Genomic DNA, 25,015 nt, shown 5'->3' with positions numbered 1-25,015 from the left:
TAAATCTTGAATATTTTTTGTAAATGGTCGATATGCAATAAGTTTTATTATGATTTTTGTTTTAGCAATAATCCTACCTTACCCAAATCAGACACAGCCATGTATTCCTTCACCATGCCAAAATGGTGATATTTGTGAAGTGTATAATGATCAGATTGCAATTTGTAATTCTTGTTCTGGACCAAATGCTATTAATAACCCAATGTGCCGGCCGGAATGTTTAATGGATTCTGATTGTCCATTTGATAAGGCTTGCCTGAGTCGGAAGTGTTCAGATCCATGTCCGGGATCTTGCGGGGTAAATGCAAGATGTGCTACTATTTACCATAATCCAGTTTGTAGTTGCCCAACAGGATTGTATGGAAATCCTTATGAATATTGTTCAGTATCTGAAATCCCTGAAGAAAGAACTCAAACTTGTAATGCTTTAAAATGTGGTGATAATACTGAATGTAAGCAACTTAATGGCATATTAGCATGTATATGCAAAAACGGCTATTTTGGAGATCCTTTAATAGGGTGCCATCCAGAGTGCGTAGTAAATTCTGATTGTGCGATTAATAAAGTTTGTGTTGGAAACAAGTGCAATGATCCTTGTATTGGAGCGTGCGGAGTTGGCGCATTATGCGAAGCAGTTAATCACTATCCTGTGTGCTTCTGTCCACCTGAAACTTCTGGCGATGCTTTAGTATCATGCAACAGAATAGTTCGCCCACCGCATGTTACACCAGGTTATTTACCACCTAATCCGTGTGATCCTTCACCGTGTGGTCCAAACAGTAGATGTCTTATTTCTGAAAGAAAATATGCTGTATGTTCTTGTTTGCCAGAATTCCGTGGAATGCCTCCATTGTGTCAATCAGAATGCTTAGTTAGTACAGATTGTCAACAGATTTATGCTTGTGCTAATCAGAAATGTATAGATCCATGCCCAGGTGCTTGTGGAATAGGTTCTCGCTGCGATGTAGTAAATCATAAGCCTATTTGTACATGCCCACCTGGAACACAAGGTGATCCGTTTACTTCGTGTCAAGTTTATATTGAGGAACCTAAAACTAAAAATCCATGTATACCAACTCCATGCGGTCCAAATTCAATATGTCAAGTTAAGCAAGGTAGACCAGTGTGTTCCTGCGCTGCTGACAATATAGGTAGCCCTCCACATTGCAGACCTGAATGTGTTATTAATCAAGAATGTCCGAGAGACAAAGCGTGCATTCAAGAAAAATGCAAAAATCCATGCACAAATAATTGCGGACAAAATGCCAAATGTGATGTTGTGAATCATACACCATTCTGTAGCTGCTTAGAAGGTTATCAAGGAGATGCTTTTGTAGGCTGCTCCTTGATACCAAAACGTAAGTTTAACTTACTATTATTACAATGCTTATTATATTTATTTAGTACAACTAACATACACAATTTTAGAAGATGTGATACCACATGATCCTTGCTACCCATCACCTTGTGGAGAAAATGCTCAATGTTCTGCAATAGACGGAGTTGCTCGCTGCACTTGTATTCCGCCCTATATTGGTAACCCCTATTCAGGAGGATGCAGGCCTGAGTGTTCTATTAACTCTGATTGCGCCAGTCATTTGGCTTGTTTATCACAACATTGTCGTGACCCATGCCAAGGTCTATGTGGCACAAGAGCTGAATGTTCAGTAGTAAATCATATACCAGTGTGTTCTTGTGCTCGTGGTTATACTGGTGATCCTTTTGTTTCGTGTCGTAGACAGCCTGAAATCAGTAAGAACTGCATTAATATTAATCAGTAGATACTTAATTTTGTTTATTAAAATATATCAATCAAATTGTTTGTAAAGTTAATAACATATTGTATTATTATAATTGTAAACGCTATAACATTAACATAATGAATTTCTCAACAGCTCCTCTTCGTAATCCATGTGAACCGTCTCCTTGCGGTCCAAATAGTTTGTGTCGAGTTAAATCGGACCGCGCAGTTTGCTCTTGTCAAACTGGCTATTTCGGTGCTCCACCTGCCTGCAGACCTGAGTGTGCTGTTAGTTCAGAATGTGCCCATGACAAGGCCTGCATAGACCACAAATGCAGAGATCCTTGCCAGGGTACATGTGGATTGAACGCTAGATGCCACGTAATTAATCATAACCCAATATGCAGCTGCCCGCCAGAAGCCTATGTAGGCGATCCTTTCGTACAATGCGTGCAGAAATGTAAGTTAATAAATAATAATAAAATTTACTAAAAATGGTTTCTTAAAAAGTACTTTAAAATATTCAATCGAATTAATTCCAATATTTATTCAAATACAAACAACATATTTGATAGCATTAATTAGCATAATGTTCAGGTTGATTATTGATGTTTACCTTAAGAATTAATTTATTTATTCGACAATAACGGATAATTTGACTTTATAGTTTTTAGTATATGCAATAGAATAGTTCGTCCACCGCATATTGTGTCAGGTTATTTACTACCAAATCCGCGTGATCCTTCGCCGTGTGTGGTCCAAACAGTAGATGTTTTTGGCGTTACATGAAATTTGTTTTATTATCTAATTTTTTATAGCTTATTATATTTCAAGATTTATAGATTATTATATTTTAAAACATAAATTGATAAAAAATTGGAAAATATAAAGATTGCAATTTTTAAAACTCCACACATAACCTTATTCAATTTTATAAGGCAAATATTATAAAATAGACATTTTCTGCAGCTGTTGAACCTGATATACCTCACGATCCATGCCTACCATCACCTTGCGGTGCAAATGCCGAATGCCGCGTAGTGGAAAATCGTCCAGTGTGTTCCTGTATACCAGGCAATCTCGGTGCTCCTCCGAATTGTCGTCCAGAGTGTTTAATTCACCAGGACTGTCCATCTCATCTTGCTTGCGTTAGAACGAAATGTCGCGATCCCTGCGCTGGTTCGTGCGGCTTTAACGCTCGCTGTACCGTGCAAAATCATCGGCCCGTATGTACTTGCCAGCAAGGCTACGAAGGTGATCCATTCTCCGGCTGCAGCCCAGCACCAGGTATGTTTTTATGTATCATTGATCGTTTATGCACTATTATATTATTCTATCGGTTAGATCTGCAACGAAAAGTAACCCGATTAAAAATTTAATTTGAAATTGAAACTATTTTTATTACTACGGATTCATAATTAGTATATAAATTTATTAAGTTCAATATTCAACTTTGATTATAGTCATTACCTTATCAATTGCATTGAAAAAAATTTATAAATTGGGTATATTTTCATAAATTTCAATTTTCGATATTTTTAACTATTTTAAAAACTAAATTTTTGAAAATTTCAAATGATTTTCATATATTATTTTAAAAAATCAATAATTGTATGCAAACTTTCATTAAATTTTACTTTGATCAAATGTTTGAAAAAAATCGAAAACTAGGAGATGGTAAATTGCTGAACTTTATTACAGATTCCCACAGATTGTTCATATACATACTTACATGTATGTATATACATGTATTCAAATATATATATATATATATATATATATATATATATATATATATTAGATAGTGAGGTTCCGAACAGAAATTTCAATAACATCTACAAAATGTTCATGCGTATTAATATTTCATTTAATTTAAACGTCTTTTTAACGATATTTCTGAGATCATTTTTTATTTCATTAATGGTAGATAAAAACGTACTTTATATATGTTTGTGAATAAATATAAAATAACATATTTTTTTAAAAAATGCTGATCCAAACATTCAAAATTTGAATAATGAGTTAAAGCTGTTGTCAATTACAAAGTCCATTCGCATAAATAATCAGGTATATCTCATATGATGAAAACTTAATTAAAATCATACTTAATGACAATAATCATCAAACAAATAAACAAATTTATATATAATGTTTTGTTATTGGTTAATCTATTCGGAACCGCATGCATATATAAGTAAGATCACGATATAAAATATTATATATAATATTAATATATTTATAAATATTTTTGTACAATTATACACGTATATTTGCTATTAACTATATGTAATTCCTTCGAATTCCTTCGCAAAATTACTTAAATTTGTTGATTTTTGGCCTACCAATATACTATTCTATTCTTTACGATCATACTTAATTTATATTGTAAAACATCTCAGAGTCATATACACTTACTATACAAATTATTACTAAGTATTGTAAGTGTAATTTAGCATGCTAATATCATCTCATTTGATTACATTCATTGATATCGTAAGTGCATGATTGCATGTTGTGAATGGATATTTAGCTATAGCATGCTGAATATATAGTTTTTTTTATCATATATATGTTTGTTAATATATAGTGTTTTATATTTAGTATTTACATTTTTCTTGTTGATATATTGTTAGAAGAATGTTGACTTCAAGATTTTACTAACATTTATCATTCAATTTTATAATACAGTATTATATTTTATTTGCTCTTTACATAGAGTAATAATATTTCGAATGTCACCATAGTAATAGAATTACCTCGTGATCCGTGTTCTCCATCACCTTGCGGTAACAATGCAATTTGTACGGTTCGCGGCGGAGCAGGTGCTTGCACTTGCAAGCCGGACTATCACGGTGACCCATATACTTCCTGTAGACCCGAATGCGTACAAAATTCTGATTGCCCGATGCATCAAGCGTGTCTTCAAGAAAAATGTCGAAATCCTTGTCCAGGTGTTTGCGGCTTACAGGCTGAGTGCAAAGTTGTCAATCATGCACCTATTTGCACGTGCCTGCCAGGTCACACAGGAAATCCTTTGACTGCTTGCCGACTTCTTCCACAAATCAGTGAGCATCGAATTAAAGAAAGCAAAAGTTGTTTTAACAAATAACACTTTCAATATTTTTGATCCGCGAAATACTTTCTATATTGTTAACATTTAATCTATCAATTTTGATACACTTCAATTAACTGGTCAATTTATAATATTTTTTATGCCGAAAAACTTTGAACTAACATATTCAATTAACATTTGTAATATGAATTAATTAAAAAAAATATTTGAAAATAGCTTTCGATCCACCTCGGCCTATTCAAGATCTTTGCGTACCATCGCCTTGTGGACCTTATTCTACGTGCCGTGTGCACACGAATCATCCAGTTTGTTCATGTGCTTCCGGATATATTGGTTCTCCGCCATATTGTCGTCCAGAATGTGTTATAAGTTCTGAATGTCCCATGAATCAAGCATGTGTCAGACAAAAGTGTATTGATCCTTGCCCCGGTACATGTGGGACGCATAGCAAATGCAATGTTATCAATCACAATCCAATTTGCAGTTGCCCAGATGGGCAAACAGGCGATCCATTTATCGCATGTTTTCCTATAGAAAGTAAGAATATTGATAATACGGTTACCTTCTTTAGTATTGTAATTGTGAAATTTATTTGAACTTTTGTCAGTAATTTTAACAATTGCAATAGAGTATTTCACAATCAGATCAAATTTAATAATATTTGGAATCTTAAAATTTGATAATTATAAAATATGCAATAATTATAGGACGTCCTGTCGAAGAAAATAAAAATCCATGCAAACCCTCACCATGTGGGCTAAATGCTATATGTAAAACATCTGGTTTGCATGCGTCTTGTTCATGTATGCCCAATTATTATGGACAACCTCCTTTCTGTAGACCAGAATGTACCATTCATTCAGAATGCCAAATGGATAAAGCATGTATATCAAGTAAATGTCAAGATCCTTGTATAGGTTCTTGCGGTCCTAACACTTTGTGTAGAACTGTGACCCATGCCCCTGTATGTTATTGTATACCTGGATATACTGGCGATCCATTCTCTGGATGTACTGTTATTGAGCTACGTAAGATTTATTTTTGGATATTTGCTTTCTATTTCTAATCAAAACTTAGGCCTTTAACATCTTGACCTGCGTAGAAGAAACTAAAATATATATATATATATATATATATATATATATATATATATATATTTGAATGGTAGAGTCTTGGATTTGTGTATATTTTGTAGAGTTTCGAACAAGAATCCAAAAATAATACAAAATAAAAAACAAGAAAAGTTTTTAAAAAAACAATTTCTTTATTTAATTATTTGTTTATTGTCGACGTTTCGGAACTAGGTACGTTCCATCTTCAGGACATCTGTCAAGAAACATGATCTTGATGAGATTTTAGCAAACAATATGTTTAGGAAAAGAAAATAGATTTTTCTTAAATAATGAATTAAATTGTAAAAAATATAATAATGTACAGAAATATGATAATATGTTCAAAATAAAAATGATAAAAATAAATGAGTGGATTATCAGAACAGGATATTAAACATAATAGAAAATTTTTTTGAAAGTTATGGAAATTTTTTAAGAAAAGGTTAATGACAAAGTTGAATTAATTACCTGTATGTTTGAATATTTGTTAGCACTTTTTCACTAAACAAGCTTTTTTAACAAAAATGATTTTGTGAGTTAATTTTCCGCCGAATAATTAGATTTTGTAAATCAAAATTACTAAAAAATTTGTCTTTTTTAAAATTATTATTTGAAAACACAAATAATATTGTTCTCTGGATGTTGTTCGATTGGTTTTCGAAAATTAACTAAATGAAACTGGTGTGCCTTTTGTAACACGTGTAAACACTTGAACGAGAGATGTGAGATAGTATGTGTGTGTTTTTATATGTCAGGGTGTGAATACTTAAATTGTTGATCTTAAAAGGAAGTCGATATTAATTGTTTGTCAAAAAGTGTAAAAAATTTAAATATGAATCATGTAATAGGTTGTGATCTGATCTAATGTTGACACTGTTAGAAACATTTATGAGGATGAGACAACTCTCCGCGAATAACCTTCTAAAGATGCAACTTTCGTGATATAAAATCTTTGGAGTGAAATTAAATGAATGGGCGTTTTCTATAGAGTGTTGTACTAGGGTACTTTTGAAATTTTTTTGTTTATGGTGGACCACACTTAGTTCATGTTGTCTCATTCTCTTTGTACAAAATAACAACAGACTTAATTTCTTGGATGTATCCGTTTACAACACTAATAACTTTGTTCGAACAAATTGGTATAGAAAAACGACATGGTCGGGTAGATACTTACACTATTCCTCATACTGTCCCAGAAACTATAAGATAAACACTATTATTTCCCTTACAGACCATGCTATTTTGTTGTCTCACCAAACTTTCCATCCACAAAATTTATCCCTAGTAAAAATAACTCTAATTGAAAATGGTTACCCAAAAAATCTCATTCATTCAGTTATTCAAAAAAGACGAACTTTCTTAAAAACACAAATTAATTCTCCCAATACCAGTACTAACATCAAAAACACCAATCTTATTTACTGCAGCATACCATACGTTGAAGATTTATATTATTATTTTGCCAAAATTTTGTTAGAAGAAAACATTTTAGTATCAGGCTCATCCTTACACTCCTTCAACCAATTCTTTACGAACATTAAATCCCCCACCCCATCCAATCTCAATACTAATGTAGTATATTCTGTTTCTTGTAATGACTGTGCTTTTCAATATATTGGACAAACCTCCCAATATGTACACAAGAGAATGAGACAACATGAACTAAGTGTGGTCCACCATAAACAAAAAAATTTCAAAAGTACCCTAGTACAACACTCTATAGAAAACGCCCATTCATTTAATTTCACTCCAAAGATTTTATATCACGAAAGTTGCATCTTTAGAAGGTTATTCGCGGAGAGTTGTCTCATCCTCATAAATGTTTCTAACAGTGTCAACATTAGATCAGATCACAACCTATTACATGATTCATATTTAAATTTTTTACACTTTTTGACAAACAATTAATATCGACTTCCTTTTAAGATCAACAATTTAAGTATTCACACCCTGACATATAAAAACACACACATACTATCTCACATCTCTCGTTCAAGTGTTTACACGTGTTACAAAAGGCACACCAGTTTCATTTAGTTAATTTTCGAAAACCAATCGAACAACATCCAGAGAACAATATTATTTGTGTTTTCAAATAATAATTTTAAAAAAGACAAATTTTTTAGTAATTTTGATTTACAAAATCTAATTATTCGGCGGAAAATTAACTCACAAAATCATTTTTGTTAAAAAAGCTTGTTTAGTGAAAAAGTGCTAACAAATATTCAAACATACAGGTAATTAATTCAACTTTGTCATTAACCTTTTCTTAAAAAATTTCCATAACTTTCAAAAAAAATTTCTATTATGTTTAATATCCTGTTCTGATAATCCACTCATTTATTTTTATCATTTTTATTTTGAACATATTATCATATTTCTGTACATTATTATATTTTTTACAATTTAATTCATTATTTAAGAAAAATCTATTTTTTTTTCCTAAACATATTGTTTGCTAAAATCTCATCAAGATCATGTTTCTTGACAGATGTCCTGAAGATGGAACGTACCTAGTTCCGAAACGTCGACAATAAACAAATAATTAAATAAAGAAATTGTTTTTTTAAAAACTTTTCTTGTTTTTTATTTTGTATTATTTTTGGATTCTTGTTCGAAACTCTACAAAATATATATATATCTATATATATTCTGCTACCCAAAATGCGGCTTAAATCTGTATATTAATATAATGAATTCATTCAAAATTGGGAGTACCAACTCTCATTATTTAATCCCACCTTATTAATGTTAACCATTTAACGTATAATTATGTTTAATTTTAAATATAAGTAACCTTTATTAACATATAATATAAATCGGCTTCTAAATCCTTGTGCTTCAGATTACTTCAAATGATTAATGCTTATAATTTTGAAATAGCTATGAACTAAACAGAAAAAACAGTAATTATCAGAAAATTTTACAGCAATTGTCCACGAAATACCACAACCTTGTAATCCATCACCGTGCGGACCTAACGCTATTTGCAAAGAACGAAGTGGTGCGGGTTCTTGCACCTGTCTTCCAGAATATCATGGAGACCCTTATGCAGGATGTCGCCCAGAATGTATTTTAAACGCAGATTGCCCCAGGCATAAGGCCTGCGCAAATAATAAATGTATCGATCCTTGCCCCGGTACATGCGGTATAAATGCAGAATGTTATGTCAACAATCACGCTCCCAGTTGCTACTGTTTATCGGGACATACCGGCGATCCGCTCAGATCATGTCATTTAATACCTGGTAAAACACAAATGTTTTTTTATTCCCTGAATTACGTCCAAAACGAGAAATTTTGAATTTTAAACATAAAATATTCTAATTTTTGTCAGATGTTCGTGATGTACCAATTGGCAATCCGTGCCTGCCGTCTCCATGCGGTCCAAACAGTAATTGTAGAAATGTAAATGATAGAGCCGTTTGTTCTTGTAAAATTAATTATATAGGATCACCTCCAAATTGTAGACCTGAATGTATGGTCAGTTCTGAGTGCCCTCAGAATAAAGCTTGTATAAATCTAAAATGTGAAGATCCATGTCCGGGGGTATGTGGGTTTAATGCTAGATGCACTACAGTTAACCATAATCCCATATGTAGCTGTACAGTAGGTTACATTGGCGATCCGTTTGTCAGATGTTACACTGAAGAAAGTAAGTTATAAGGATAACATTAAGATTTTTAAATAAAAACTACGTTATAATCTTTTGTTCAAATTTTGTAGAACCTATAGTACCAATACCAAAAGGAAACCCTTGTATTCCTTCACCATGTGGCCCTAATTCACAATGCCGTACAGTTAACGATTTACCAATTTGTTCGTGTTTGCAAAACTATGTCGGGCGACCTCCGAATTGTAGACCAGAATGTACAATAAACTCCGAGTGCCCAAGTTATTTGGCTTGTGTTAGTGAAAAATGTATTGATCCTTGTCCCGGTTCGTGCGGTTTTCATGCTAGTTGCAGCGTTATAAAACATTCTCCGATATGTACATGTAACCCTGGATATACAGGAGATCCATTTTCGGGATGCTCTATTATTCCATGTGAGAACATAACCTTATATTTTCATATTGCATTGTTTATATTAATGACTTATTTTACTATGAAAATTTTTTTAGTACAAATGATAGAAGAAGTTCGAAATCCCTGTGTTCCTTCACCTTGTGGAGCGAATGCAGTTTGCAAGGAGCGTAATGGGGCCGGTTCTTGTTTGTGTTTACCAGAATACTTTGGGGATCCATATATTGAGTGCCGACCCGAGTGTGTTCTAAATAGCGATTGTTCTATGACAAAAGCTTGTGTCAATAATAAATGCAAAAATCCTTGCCCTGGAGTATGTGGCGTAAACGCTCAATGTCAAGTTGTTAACCACTCGCCATCATGTACTTGCCTTCCTGGATATATTGGAAATCCTCTGAGTTCTTGTCAGCAGACACCCAAACGTATGTCAATTTTACATGGAAATGGTTAACCGAAGGATTGAAACTGTATTTGAATTATTCTTTTGTTAGATTTGTATACAATTTAGAGAAAGGCCTGTATACATTATTGTCTTTTTCTTAATTAATTGCCCATGAACTTATTCAGATACGATTTCAATACCGTATAACCACGGTAACCTTGATACTAACCGCAATAATTATATATTATATAATCAATTATGAAATTTCAAATATAGTTGAATATTTACCGGCACCGGAACCTTGCCATCCTAGCCCATGTGGCCTAAATAGTGAATGCCGAACAATAAACGGACACGCAGTATGTTCATGCCTTCCTAAATATATAGGGGCACCACCATCATGCAGACCTGAATGTGTAGTTAGCTCTGAATGTCCACAAGATAAAGCTTGTATCGGGGAAACATGTAAAGACCCATGTCCTGGTACTTGCGGACAATTTGCTAGGTGTCACGTTATTAATCATAATCCAATATGTAGTTGTCCAACTGGATATGTAGGAGATCCTTTCTCTACATGCATCCCAGAAGAGAGTAAGCATGATTATATATTTTTTTATTTACTTGTATATTTATTGTGATATTGCGAACTATAATATCAATTATAAATAACAACATTAGTTACAATAATTTCTTTATAATTTAGATATTCTACTTAGTAAGTAAAGATGGTAAATTTATCAACGTATAATGCAAAGCAAACAACTTTAAGAGCATGCTTCTTTACAATGTTTATTGTATTACTAACCCATAATACTATTTTTATACTAATATTGATATCATTATTGTGTCTGTGTTTTGGTTTATGTTTTTATTGCATGCTGTTTTAGAACGCCCAATACTGAAAGAACCCAGTGGAAACCCATGCGTTCCATCACCATGTGGTCCATATTCAAAATGCAGGGTAGTAAGTGGTACTGGTGCATGTTCATGTCTTCAAAATTATATTGGTAGACCACCCAACTGTCGCCCAGAATGTACAATTAGCGAAGAATGCCCAAGCAATTTAGCATGTATTAACGAACGTTGCTTGGACCCATGTCCGGGTTCATGCGGTTTGAATGCTATATGTGCTGTTATAAAACATTCTCCTGTATGTACCTGTGAACAAGGTTATACAGGAGATCCTTTCACAGGGTGTAAACCAAATCCAAGTAAGGCCAACTACCACTAAAAATAACAGAGCAATTTTAAATATTTATATGAATTCCATGGTCATATCAAACCACTATATTCGATTACAGTTATCCCCATCGAAGATGAAAAACGTAACCCTTGTAATCCATCACCTTGTGGAGCAAACGCCGTTTGCAAAGAACGCAACGGCGCTGGCTCTTGTACCTGTTTGCCCGAATATTTTGGAGATCCATATAGCAGCTGTCGGCCGGAGTGCGTTACAAACAACGATTGCCACAGAGACAAAGCATGTTTTAATAATAAGTGCAAAGATCCGTGTCCAGGAGTATGTGGACTGAATGCTATCTGTAATACTGTAAATCATGCACCAACTTGTTCATGTATTAATGGATATGTGGGAGATCCAATGTCTTCTTGTCATCTGCCTGCACCTCCTAGTAAGACTTTTTGATTATGTTTATGCTTTTTCTATTACTACCCTGACACATCGAACACTATTTGTTTTGATTTTAGTTTTCTTTACGTTTATTATTATTTTAAACAAAATTTGAACAAAAGCTAATGCATGTTGATACTGTCGATGTGGCAAGGTCGGATATCTTCTGCATGTTATTAAACTATCAATCTTTTCCCAATATAGTAGAAGACACGCCCATCGATCCTTGTAACCCCTCTCCCTGCGGACCTAATAGCCAATGCCGCGAGATAAACGGGCACGCCGTTTGCTCGTGTGCACCTGGAAATATAGGTATGCCGCCAACCTGCAGACCAGAATGTGTTGTAAGTTCGGAATGCCCACAAGATAAAGCATGTATTAATCAGAAATGTAATGATCCATGTCCCGGAACATGCGGGCAAAATGCACGTTGTCAAGTTATAAATCATAATCCCATATGTAGTTGCTCCAATGGATATACTGGTGATCCATTTGTACGATGTATACAAGAAACAAGTAAGATATGCATTTTTAATACATATATAATTCATTTTCTCTTTTGTTATTACAAAAATAATAACTAATTTAATATATATAATATTTAACACTGATATTTTATTATTCAAATTTTACAAAATTTTATATAACAAGTAACGAAAACGTTAAATATTTAATCTGAAAATGAATTATAGATTTTGTATCTTTTCTGTATGGTGACAATTTATCTTGGTGTTGGTAATGCATGTTTATCAAACCTATTGTAGCACCCGTAGAAGCTCCTCGACCAAGTGGCAATCCTTGTATACCATCACCCTGTGGACCCAATTCACAATGTCGAGTCGTTGGCGATACGCCTGCTTGTTCCTGTCTCCCCGATTATATTGGTCGCGCCCCCAATTGCCGTCCAGAATGCACTATAAATTCTGAATGTACATCTAATATGGCATGTCAAAATGAACGTTGCCGTGATCCTTGTCCCGGTTCATGCGGCCCACATACCACATGTCATGTTGTTGCCCATAAACCTCTATGTCAATGTGAAATTGGTTATTCTGGCGATCCATTCTTGGGATGTTTCCCAATTCCGGAAAGTAAGAAATGTTTAATTTAAGATATTTTATAAGTTAGGATTTGGTTTCATACCAAAACTTGTGAAGTATTTTATGTGTCATATTCAAAATAAAATTTTCAGTAAGTTTTAATTATGTTTTTTAAAATAAACATTAGCCCCAAGACCTACAGAAGGACCTAGAGATCCATGTAATCCAAGCCCATGTGGAACGAACGCTGCATGCAAAGAACGCAACGGAGCAGGTTCATGTGCCTGTTTACCAGAGTATTTTGGAGATCCTTATACCGGTTGCAGGCCGGAGTGTGTGATCAATTCTGATTGTGACAGATTTAAGGCTTGTCTAAATAATAAATGCAGAGATCCTTGCCCTGGCGCTTGTGGTCTATATGCTGAATGTCGAGTTGTTAATCATGCGCCATCTTGCTCATGTCTCCCAGGATATACGGGTGACCCAATATCACAATGCACTCTGCAAGAAACTCGTAAGTATTATATGACTTTGCAAAAATATTATAATCATATTCAATAAAATATTTGTTATAGCCAAACATGATATACCAGTGAACCCTTGTAACCCATCACCGTGTGGTCCTCACAGTCAATGTAGAGAAATAAACGGCCATGCTGTTTGTTCATGCATAACAGATTACATAGGTACACCACCATTATGCAGGCCTGAATGCGTTGTCAGTTCAGAGTGTCCACAGGATAAAGCATGTGTGAATAAAAAATGTACAGATCCGTGTCCAAATACTTGCGGTCAAAATGCGCGATGTCAAGTTGTCAACCACAATCCCATTTGTAGCTGTTCTCCTGGTTATACTGGAGATCCATTTTTGCATTGCTCGAAAATAGAATGTGAGTAAAATACAAATAATAATGCATGCAATGCACACTTACATCAATTTATGTGAAAATATGAATAAACTGCAATTTTATTAGTCCCATATAAATAATATCAAAGCTATAAACTTGTAACTCAAATATATATATATAAGTATGTATATATTATATGTACGTATGATTTATATAGTAAAAACTTTGAAAAATATACCTTTTTAGTACCATCTGAACCAAAAGATAACGAAAATCCTTGCGCACCTTCTCCTTGTGGACCGAATTCGCAATGTCGTGTAATTGGAACTCAAGCTGCATGCTCGTGTCTACCTCAATATACAGGAAGACCTCCAAACTGTAGACCAGAGTGTACAATAAACTCTGAATGCCCAAGTAATTTGGCATGCACAAATGAACGTTGTGTCGATCCATGTCCAGGATTATGCGGAACAAATGCTAGATGCACAGTTATTAACCACAATGCCGTTTGTTTCTGCAAACAGGGTTATATTGGCGATCCATTTTCGGGCTGCGAACTGCCAATTCCGCCAGGTATATGATGTAAAATTATGTTTTAACATTTTGTTACAGTAATGATTTTTAACAACATATTTTTTTAAAGTGACGGAGAGGCCATCAACTCCTTGCCAACCATCACCTTGTGGTCCCAATGCTGAATGTCGCGAAAGAAATGGTGCAGCTGCTTGTTTTTGTGTACGAGGTTTTGAAGGAGATCCATTTGATCGGACCCGAGGGTGCAGACATGAATGTGATTCAAATCAAGATTGTGAAAGTGCTTTATCATGTGTTGGATTCAAATGTATTGATCCATGCCCTGGTACTTGTGGAACTTTTGCTCAATGTCATGTAGCAAACCATGTACCAATATGTACATGTCCAGACGGAATGGCTGGTGACCCATTTTTCCAATGTAGAGAAATTCCTGTTACACGTAAGTAAAATTTTAATGATGGTCAGTAATATGACATGTCTGCACTAGATTTCCACTTTTTGATAAAATAATCACATAAATTTAAACCAGGTCGTCCAGTACCAGAACATCCTTGCCAACCTTCTCCTTGTGGACCAAACAGCCAATGTAAAGAAATCAATGATCGAGCTGTTTGCTCATGTGTGCCTGGTTACATTGGCGCACCTCCTGAATGCCGGCCAGAGTGTATCGTAAGCTCAGAATGTCCCCTTGATAAAGCTTGTTTAAACCAAAAGTGTACAGATCCATGTCCAAATACTTGTGGAAGAGATGCACAATGCAGTACTAGAAATCATAATCCTATATGTGCTTGTCCACCAGGATTTACTGGAGATCCATTTATACAATGTTTACCAAGACGTACGTATATTTTATTTTAACATATATTGGTTTCATCTAAATAATATTTTATAACTATTTTATGACTGCAGAAGTTGAACGAGAACCAATTACCACTGAACGTCCTCCATCTTGTATTCCTTCTCCGTGCGGACCAAATTCAAAATGTGAATTAATTGGATCAAATACTGCATGTGCTTGTTTGCCCGGCTATATTGGTGCACCACCACAATGTAGGCCAGAATGTACAATAAATACTGAATGCTCTAGTCAACTAGCTTGTATCAATCAAAAATGCCGCGATCCTTGCCAAGGATCATGTGGAATTGACGCAAACTGTCATGTTCTGAATCATTTACCAATTTGCAATTGCAACGATGGTTATACAGGCGATCCGTTTATTCAGTGCATACTCTTGCCTCCAAGTAAGTAGAATACATAGACAAAAGTCTCTTTCATATAAAATAATAACGAATACAAATATTTATTTCAGCAACTATTACACCTCTATATACTGATCCGTGTAATCCATCGCCCTGCGGTCCAAATGCTGAATGTCATAATGGAGAATGTACTTGTTTGCTGGAATATAGTGGCAACCCATATGAAGGATGTCGACCAGAATGTGTGCAAAATCCAGAATGTGTTCAGAGCAAAGCATGTATAAAAAATAAATGTCGCGATCCTTGCCCTGGAACTTGTGGACATGGCGCGAGGTGTGATGTTATTAATCATATTCCAGCTTGTTCATGTCCAGATGGATATACAGGTGACCCATTTGTCAACTGTCGCGTGAAAGAGCCTGAGCCTGAATTGAAACGAGATCTTTGTTCTCCATCACCTTGTGGTCCCAATAGTCAGTGCAGACAAGGAGAAGGTCATGCTGTTTGTTCTTGTTTGCAAGGTTATGCTGGTTCTCCACCGTCATGTAGACCGGAATGTATCGTAAGCTCAGAGTGTGAATCAAGGAAAGCTTGCGTTAACCAAAAATGCACAGATCCATGTCTGGGCTCTTGTGGATTAGGAGCAAGATGTGAAGTTATCAATCATAGTCCTATTTGCAGTTGTCCTCAAGGACAGACTGGCGATCCATTTAGAAGCTGTTACGATATTCCTATTGTGAGAGAACCGGAAATAGTAGAAAAACCAAGAGATGTTTGCCAACCTTCTCCATGTGGTCCCAATTCTGAATGCCAATCCACAGGCAGTGCTCCAATATGTCGATGTCTGCAGGGATATATAGGTAATCCACCTAATTGTCGACCAGAGTGCATTATAAATCCAGATTGTCCAACAAATCAAGCATGCATCAATAACAAGTGCAGAGACCCTTGTCCGGGCTCATGTGGAACACATGCGGAATGCAGGGTAATTAGTCATGCTGTGACTTGCACCTGTGCTCAAGGATTTACAGGAAATCCTTTTATTCAATGTGTACAAAAACAACGTGAGTATAATTATTCTTTACTGTTGTTATGAATATAATTATACATTTTAGTACTAATGTTTACAGAAGAACCCTTGAACCCTTGTGAGCCCTCACCATGCGGTGCTAATGCAATTTGCAAACAGCGCAATAATGCTGGTGCTTGTGCATGCATCCCCGATTACTACGGCAATCCATATGAAGGTTGTCGACCTGAATGCATACTTAGTTCAGACTGTCCAACAAATCGTGCGTGCTTGCGTAATAAATGTGAAGATCCATGCCCTGGAATTTGTGGTCATAATGCCCAATGTTCAGTTGTAAACCATGTACCAACATGCAGTTGTATTGAAGGACACGTCGGCGATCCTTTCACGGAATGCAGGTAAAAATTTTATGTTTCATAAACAGTTTCTCAACATTTTAAAAATGAATTGAATATTATTGTTGTAGACTTACCTATAATATTTTATTTAAGCATTAATTTTGATCTTTATTGATTTAGATACGAACCTCCCGCACCTGTAACCCCTTATACCGTGCCAGATCCTTGTAGACCATCGCCATGTGGTCCTAACAGCAACTGTCGTACAAATGACAATCAAGCTGTTTGTTCTTGTCAAGCAGGTTTGCTAAAATAGCCCAATTTATATATATATATATATATATATATATATTTATTTATATTATATTGACTACTTTTGTAAAGGTTTTATGGGAACTCCACCAAACTGTAAACCAGAATGTGTTGTAAATGCTGAGTGCCCCCAAAACAGGGCTTGTCACAAATTCAAATGTAGTAATCCATGTTCTGGCACTTGTGGTCTTGGTGCAAGATGCGAAGTGATAAATCATAATCCTGTATGCAGTTGTCCCAGTGGAATGACCGGGGACCCCTTCACCCGATGCTACGAGCAACCATGTAGGTTCATAAATTATTTATTGCTGTATTAAATAATTAGATTAACAAATGATTAATTCACGTAAACTCTAAAGAAATAAATAATATTAAACATATTGATATTTACTAACAATTTCTGTGTTAGATAAATATCTATTTTTTTTCTAATTCGTTGTCCACTAAAAATTGTACTATGAGAATCAAAATTGTTCATTATGTCAGTTTCGTTTGTTATAATTGATAGTTAAAATATCTCAAAGTAAATTGCGAAATTACTGATCTTTGTCAAGCATTTAATGATGCTTAATAATATAACTGAAAAATGTACATATAAACTGATATTAATTATGGAATTTCACTTTTTTTTATTCTAGTACGCATACCGGACTCTGAAGTAACTCCTCGCGATCCATGCCAACCTTCACCTTGTGGTCCTAATTCCGAATGTCGATCATTAAATGGCCGGCCTTCTTGCACATGTCGTCAAAGCTACATAGGTTCGCCTCCAAATTGTAGACCAGAATGTGTCGTGAATACTGACTGCCCATCAAATTCTGCTTGTATTAGCGAGAAATGTCGCGACCCATGTCCAGGCTCTTGCGGCTTCAATGCTGAGTGCAGAGTTCAGAACCATTTACCAATTTGTAGTTGTCAACAAGGATATACTGGAGATCCCTTCACGCAATGTTCGATCATTATAGGTATATAGTCCAGATGAAAAGATTTAATATAGCTTTAATGAATTGTATATTAAATGTTATGATGGAATATCTTCTAACAGAAAAAGTTGAGCCAGTACCGAGAGATCCTTGTCATCCATCACCTTGCGGTGCCAACGCTGTATGTTCCGGCGACGGTCATTGTACTTGTATTGCTCAATATCACGGCGATCCATATAGCGGCTGCCGGCCAGAATGTACTATGAATACGGACTGCTCTCCGAATCGCGCTTGCACTAATCTACGTTGTGTAGACCCATGCCCTGGCACATGTGGACAAGGCGCCTTGTGTAATGTGATCAACCATATACCAACCTGTAGTTGTCCTGATGGAATGTCGGGTGATCCATTTGTTGTTTGCAGACCGGTTCAAATCATAGGTAAAACACATCATAAAATAAATATCATATGCTAAATTTATAACAAATATGAAAATTACCATATTATATTAATATATATTTTTAGAAACCCACAAAGATCCATGTAACCCTTCACCATGTGGTCCTAACAGCCAATGTCGCGTGAATGGCAACGTTGCATCATGTTCTTGTTTACCCGGAAAAATTGGTTCACCTCCACACTGCCGACCTGAGTGCACAATTAGTGCTGAATGCCCGTTACAACAAGCTTGTATTTCTGATAAGTGCCGTGATCCATGTCCTGGTACTTGCGGACAAAACGCTCGTTGCCAAGTGATCAATCACAATCCTATTTGTAGCTGCACTAACGGTTTTACAGGCGATCCCTTCACAAGATGTTTTGCAATAGTTATTGAAAGTAATTATAATATTTATTTTTTATAATATTTTGATTATCTATGCAAATTATATTTATATTCAGTCAACAAAATAGATGCTACGCCACATTTTCTTATTTAACGAACCAATGAGAATCATTTAAGATTATTTTATTATAAAGTTATTTTACTACCGTGATTGTGTTTGAGTTTTATTTAAAAAATATATATTTATTGTTTTTCAATTTTAGAAACAGATCCACACATTCCGAAAAATCCTTGTTTGCCATCGCCGTGCGGTCCAAATGCCGAGTGCACAGTGCGTGGTGAAGGGCCAGCATGTTCCTGTCTTCAAGGATACATTGGATTGCCTCCAGCTTGTAGACCTGAATGCACAATTAACACCGAATGTCCAAGTGAACTCGCATGTATAAATCAGAAATGTAAGCATTCAAAAATAATATTTTTTGTTAAATGTTGCGATAATTTTCAATTTAATTCAATCATCCCCAATTCTACATGAAACGTTAAAATTTTGCAACTATATACTGGTTTATTAGATTTTTTAAAATTTCGGTTAGTTTTTACTTACTCTTAATATTTGAATTATTATTAGATATCAATAGTAAATTTTGAAACATTAGTTTTTAAATAATTTGAACTAATTTAGGAATTTGTCAAGAATGAATTTTATGAGTAAATTATAAAACTCGCTATAAGCTGGTACTGAATTCAAAATTCTGCGCAAACAATTATTGTTATTAATATCTAAAAGTAATCTCATATTTTTTGTAAATATTACTTTTGGTGTAGATAGTTAAAATAAGGAAAAATAGATTTTTTTTTACTTCCAGTAGGGTAAGTTGTAGTAATCGCAGAAAATTTTTATATATTTTTACGTTTCAAAATCTTCTAAACATTTTGGCATACCTTACCAAAAATGGATGTATGTGTGTGCGTGTGTGTACGGATACAAATTTTTGTCGACAATTTTGGGAACACGGATCAACCGATTAAATGGTTAATTTAAAAAATGTTCGATTCGTATCGATAAGGAAACGTACTGATTAGTTTTTGGCAAAGGCAAGTCTAGCCATTCCGAAGATACGAGGCAAAAAATGCCAAAAACGGTACCTCAGTTTTTAAGAGAACAGAGCGTCCGATTTTAATATTTCAAAAAAGATTTTACTTGTATTGACAAGATGAAGAACTGATTAAATTTTTGGGAAGGCAGGTCTAGCGGTTACAAAAGTAAAAAAAAATGCAGTTTGGTGGTCAAAAATGATCATTAGACATATGCACATCAAATTATCAGATGTTTTATAGATATTTTAATAATGTGTATCAATTTTGTTTACATTTATATAGGTACCGTAACATTTTTGTCCATTAAACGGCGACGCGGCACTTACGCGCTTTGATATTTCGTCTCTATGCAACTAAAGCAGTGCGATTGCTTTGGAAAAAAGTTCAAAATTTTCAAAATATTTCTACATAAAAAAAACATTTTTTCCAAAAGTTATTTTTCCAAAAACAATCCATTTTTTTCAAAAGTGTAAAATTTTCTCAAATATCAATTTTTTTCAAAGATTAAAAAACAATTATATTTAAAAAAAAAACTTTTGGTACGGGAAGTCAGCAATTTGCCTTAAGGCATGATACCATGCACCACTAGCTTCTTTATAAATTTTATAATAAAATTATAAGTTGGTAGAATTTTGCGAAAAAGAATTTTTTTTTTAAATCCTTATGAATTATTTCATAATTTAGTGTGTGTATATATAATATATGGCGTCTAAAGACCCGTTTAGTATCTTGACCTTGTGTCCCATTATTTATTCTGAAACAGCTACGCAACGAGATTGCTTTGACAAAAAATCGAATTCTTCAAAAAATGTTAAAGCATTCAAAAATATTAAATTAGATCGGGAAGTTGCAGCAATTTGCCTTAAGGCACGATGCCATGCACCACTATTTTATTTTTATAATTTGAAAACTTAAAACTTCGCGTTTCGGTTTGCACCTAACCGATGGAAGTTCCGTACATACATATGAATATATTACATACATGCAAATACATCATTTTCATTTAATCTTTAAATATTTCAGGCAAAAATCCTTGTCCTGGTTCTTGCGGTCTGGGGGCGCGTTGTTTAGTAGTTAATCATCGTGCCCAGTGTAAATGTGATCCTGGATATACAGGAGATCCATTTAGTGGCTGTCAACCCGTACAGGGTAAGTGTTTTCGATTTTCTATTACTAACAAACATGTTTCTAATGTGCAGGTTATTTATATAATGATAATAATATATCACAATGGTGTATCACAATCTACCAATTTTTATTGATTGATTATTGTCATTATTTAAATATGTCTTACTTAAATCAAACAGTATTGACTTATAAAAATTTAAAAAGCTTATTTGATTATTTTGTTTGATTATTCGAACCAATTATAATAATACTATATTTAATATTCACCATAAAAACTTTTCAAACACTTGTTTAAAAACTGTTAATTTATTATCAATAAGTTAGAAAATGTTCAATTGATATTAATTTGAGTTAATACTTTTTTGATTTGATCAAGCGCTAAAAATGGACTCCTTATTGTTATATGCACTGAATTTTCTCAATATGAATGATGAATGAATATGAATTAGCATTTGACATTTTATATAGGTAGAAATATCTTATATTGGCATTAAAAAAAGCATTAGTTAGTATTTTATTGAACGCGTTTGAATACAACTCGAAAATAATTATATTACATAATTTTCCAATCAGTGACCAACCAGTCATTTAGTAATGACTCTATCAAAGCCTAGTTGAACTAAAATTGATGCCATTTTAATTTCTATATTAATCTGATGAATAAATGTATAATACAATAAATAAATTAGTTTGATGAATATTTTATAATATTCAATAAGTATACTTGCTTGCCCAATTTTGGTAGTTAGGGATCAATTTTCAGGTAACCTTGATGATGACCATACAGGTAAGTGCCTTTATAGATAAGTATATTTATTTATTTGTTTTTTCAGCATTATACATTTATTCATCAGATCTGAGTCCATTTAATATTAAGTATTTTGTTATTCAGTTAGTGTACTAATATTTTGCATACATGCATATGCATACACACGCATATCTATATATATACAGTCAACCCTCCGACAACGCAGTACCTTTATAACATGGTTTTCGTTCAATAGCTCATAACTTTCTTCCGCGCAATATAAATGACTCCAGATGCAAAAGGTATTAATATAGGTTTTACTATCGACTATTTTATTACTTGCAATATGTTAATATAAATATGCTAATTTATTAAATAGCTGTGCACGACATCGCGTTTGCTAGTGTTAGAGCACGTTTACAGCATATTTTGTTTGTGACTCTTTCTAAAAAAATTGTTGAAAAACATTTGTTTGTGTTTATTTGGTTTTTTATTTGTTAAAAGCAAATCGTGATTTATCTTGTTTCTTTAACTTCCGGATGGAGATGTTCCTATTTTCGCCAGTAAATCCGACTTACTAATTTTCTCTCCGGTCATCCTTTATTTATTTATTTATTTATTTATTTATTCAACGCACAAGGCAATATTATTATTATCGTTTGATCAAAATAGGTTAAATAATATGTGTGCTTTATGACCCAAAATTTGACCATCATTGAAATTGAACACAATTGAATAACCATTTAAGAGCGATTTCGTGATACCCCGTAAGAATTCGCGTTGATTAACACTTAGCGATGATCGGCCGGGCAGTTTCTTCGTAATGAATTAATAAAAAAAATTCATGAAACAGTTTATGAGATCAGGGCTCACCACAAAAACGCATCATCAACTATTTGCCAAAAATAAGTAATATGTAATTTTCAATATTTTTTTACATTATGATTCCGTAGAACAGCTCGGCATACTTCATAAGTATATATCAATACATACATTGATTTTGATTAAGTTGATTATTTGCAAATATGGGATTGTTGATGCAACTTGCTTCAAGGCAAAATACCACTTATACCTATTAGTATCCCTATTATAAAGCAGTACAAATGCTAATATTTGTACTAATTCTAAGTTTATTATAGCAAGATTCCCATACAACGCGATAGACGGTTTCCATGGAACGTAAATTACCCTAGACTGCACGAGCAATCCGAGTTTTTTATACCATGATTTCTATATTACACGGTACGCACTTATCGCGGATCAGAGGGTTGATGTTAAATATATATATATATATATATATATATATATTAGGGTGGTCCTTAGAATGGTCATTTTCGAATTTCCTTGCTTTGATAAAAATCCTTGAAATTGATAAAAAATAATTCTCTGAAAGTTTTAGCTCTTAATATTAACTCTTAGATAGAGAGCAATTCAATCAAACTTCGTATGGAAAGAGGAAAATTTTGAAAATTTTTAAAAAATGTTTTAGGTATAACTTAGCGACAAATGAATGAGTTTTATTCATTCATTTGTTCGCTAAATTACATCTAATAAACATTTTCAAAACATTTTTCCATGCTATTTCCATATAAAACTTTGATTGAATTGCGCTCTATCTAAACGTTAATATTAAGAGCTAAAACTTTCAGAGAATTGATTTTTATCAATTTGGAACCATTTGAGCCCTTGGGAGCAAGGAATTTCGAAAATGATCATTTTAAGGACCACCCTAATATATATACACACATATATATATATATATATATATATATATATATATGTGAGTGTGTGTGTGTTTATATGCAGCTTTTATTTAGATACGCTTTTCCTAAAGTTTTATATAAAAAATCTAAAAAGCTATTAAAATAAAAATTATTTTCCTAAAAATTATTTATTGTTTTTTATTATATCAACAAATAAAATATCGAAATAATTTATTTTTATTTTTTATGAAAACACTATTTGCTTATATATTAAGCCTTAGTTTCTTTAAATTTACATAATTTTTCTTTATTCTATAAAAAAAGCTATATATTTAGGAGAAAGCTATCTATTGACAATGCACGTAGAATTTGTTTATGTAAATATTTTGAAAGTATATGATCAAAATTGTTCAATGGCAATTACTACCATTTGAAATATAACAGTTCAAATGTATTAAATTGTTTGATGAATATGTGATCTGTTGTTAAACATTGTTACAGAATTGTTAAAAGATAACAGCTTTTATCATATACATTTTGTGCATGTGGGTGCTAGCATATAATGTTTGCCATATTATAATACAAACATAAAACTTTAAAATAAAATATTAAAAATAAATTTCTAAACTATAAAAATTAAAATATAACTCAAAAATAACACCACTAGACTTGTCTGAACCCTTATGACTCCCCGCCCAACTAAAAAAATGCGAAATGTGCAATAATATGAATAAAACTAATAAAACAACGCACTCTAATATTATGAAAGTAATGGCATTAATATTATTTGATATTTCAATGCAATATAAAATTACTAATAATGTCTTAGTTTGCTATTTAAAATTCACATTAAACGCTTCTAAATGCTGGTACGCTCGCCAGATGAATGAAAGGAAATTAATGAGCGAAAATTGTCTAATGCTTTATAGGTTCAATGGTATAACAACTGCTTTAAATCAAGTTTATTGAAACTAAGAAATACCTGATATCTCTCTAATAGATTACCCTCAAGAAATAATAAAGCCTTGCACACCATCCCCTTGTGGCGCGAATGCGATATGCAGAGAACAGAATGGTGCAGGATCTTGCACTTGTCTTCCAGATTACATCGGAAACCCTTATGAAGGTTGTAGACCCGAATGCGTTCTTAATTCAGACTGCCCATCAAATCGTGCTTGCATAAGAAACAAATGTATGGATCCTTGCCCGGGAACATGTGGACAGAACTCAAATTGCCAAATTGTAAACCATTTGCCCTCTTGTACATGCAATCCTGGATATACGGGAGATCCTTTCAGATTCTGCCATATACTTCCACAAAAACGTAAGCAATATTTACAGAGTTATTAACTAATTTAGAATTTATGA

The 25,015-nt window shown here is 33.6% G+C and overlaps 1 protein-coding gene across 1 annotated transcript in view; it reads left to right on the top strand.

Annotated features, from left to right (window-relative positions):
* The window catches only part of LOC113388013, a 274,449-nt gene that overhangs the window by 208,124 nt on the left and 41,310 nt on the right, over positions 1 to 25,015 (top strand). Inside the window, 32 exon segments of the mRNA XM_026625420.1 lie at positions 66 to 1,358; positions 1,432 to 1,752; positions 1,896 to 2,201; positions 2,711 to 3,028; positions 4,486 to 4,806; positions 5,031 to 5,351; positions 5,522 to 5,842; positions 8,856 to 9,173; positions 9,263 to 9,580; positions 9,652 to 9,972; positions 10,048 to 10,371; positions 10,608 to 10,922; positions 11,219 to 11,542; positions 11,633 to 11,962; positions 12,166 to 12,477; positions 12,726 to 13,052; positions 13,189 to 13,515; positions 13,577 to 13,891; positions 14,096 to 14,422; positions 14,493 to 14,822; positions 14,913 to 15,221; positions 15,293 to 15,625; positions 15,694 to 16,647; positions 16,714 to 17,011; positions 17,132 to 17,253; positions 17,336 to 17,548; positions 17,902 to 18,213; positions 18,309 to 18,626; positions 18,712 to 19,023; positions 19,234 to 19,425; positions 21,092 to 21,217; positions 24,648 to 24,971. Of these exon segments, the coding sequence (XP_026481205.1) occupies positions 66 to 1,358; positions 1,432 to 1,752; positions 1,896 to 2,201; positions 2,711 to 3,028; positions 4,486 to 4,806; positions 5,031 to 5,351; positions 5,522 to 5,842; positions 8,856 to 9,173; positions 9,263 to 9,580; positions 9,652 to 9,972; positions 10,048 to 10,371; positions 10,608 to 10,922; positions 11,219 to 11,542; positions 11,633 to 11,962; positions 12,166 to 12,477; positions 12,726 to 13,052; positions 13,189 to 13,515; positions 13,577 to 13,891; positions 14,096 to 14,422; positions 14,493 to 14,822; positions 14,913 to 15,221; positions 15,293 to 15,625; positions 15,694 to 16,647; positions 16,714 to 17,011; positions 17,132 to 17,253; positions 17,336 to 17,548; positions 17,902 to 18,213; positions 18,309 to 18,626; positions 18,712 to 19,023; positions 19,234 to 19,425; positions 21,092 to 21,217; positions 24,648 to 24,971 (11,202 nt within the window).

Source organism: Ctenocephalides felis, unplaced genomic scaffold (assembly GCF_003426905.1).
Source record: "Ctenocephalides felis isolate EL2017-DRISC unplaced genomic scaffold, ASM342690v1 CF-g0.4_SCAFFOLD_03572, whole genome shotgun sequence".
Lineage (NCBI taxonomy): Eukaryota > Metazoa > Arthropoda > Insecta > Siphonaptera > Pulicidae > Ctenocephalides > Ctenocephalides felis.
Note: the sequence above shows the minus strand (reverse complement) of the source record. Positions and strands in the feature narration are given on the sequence as shown.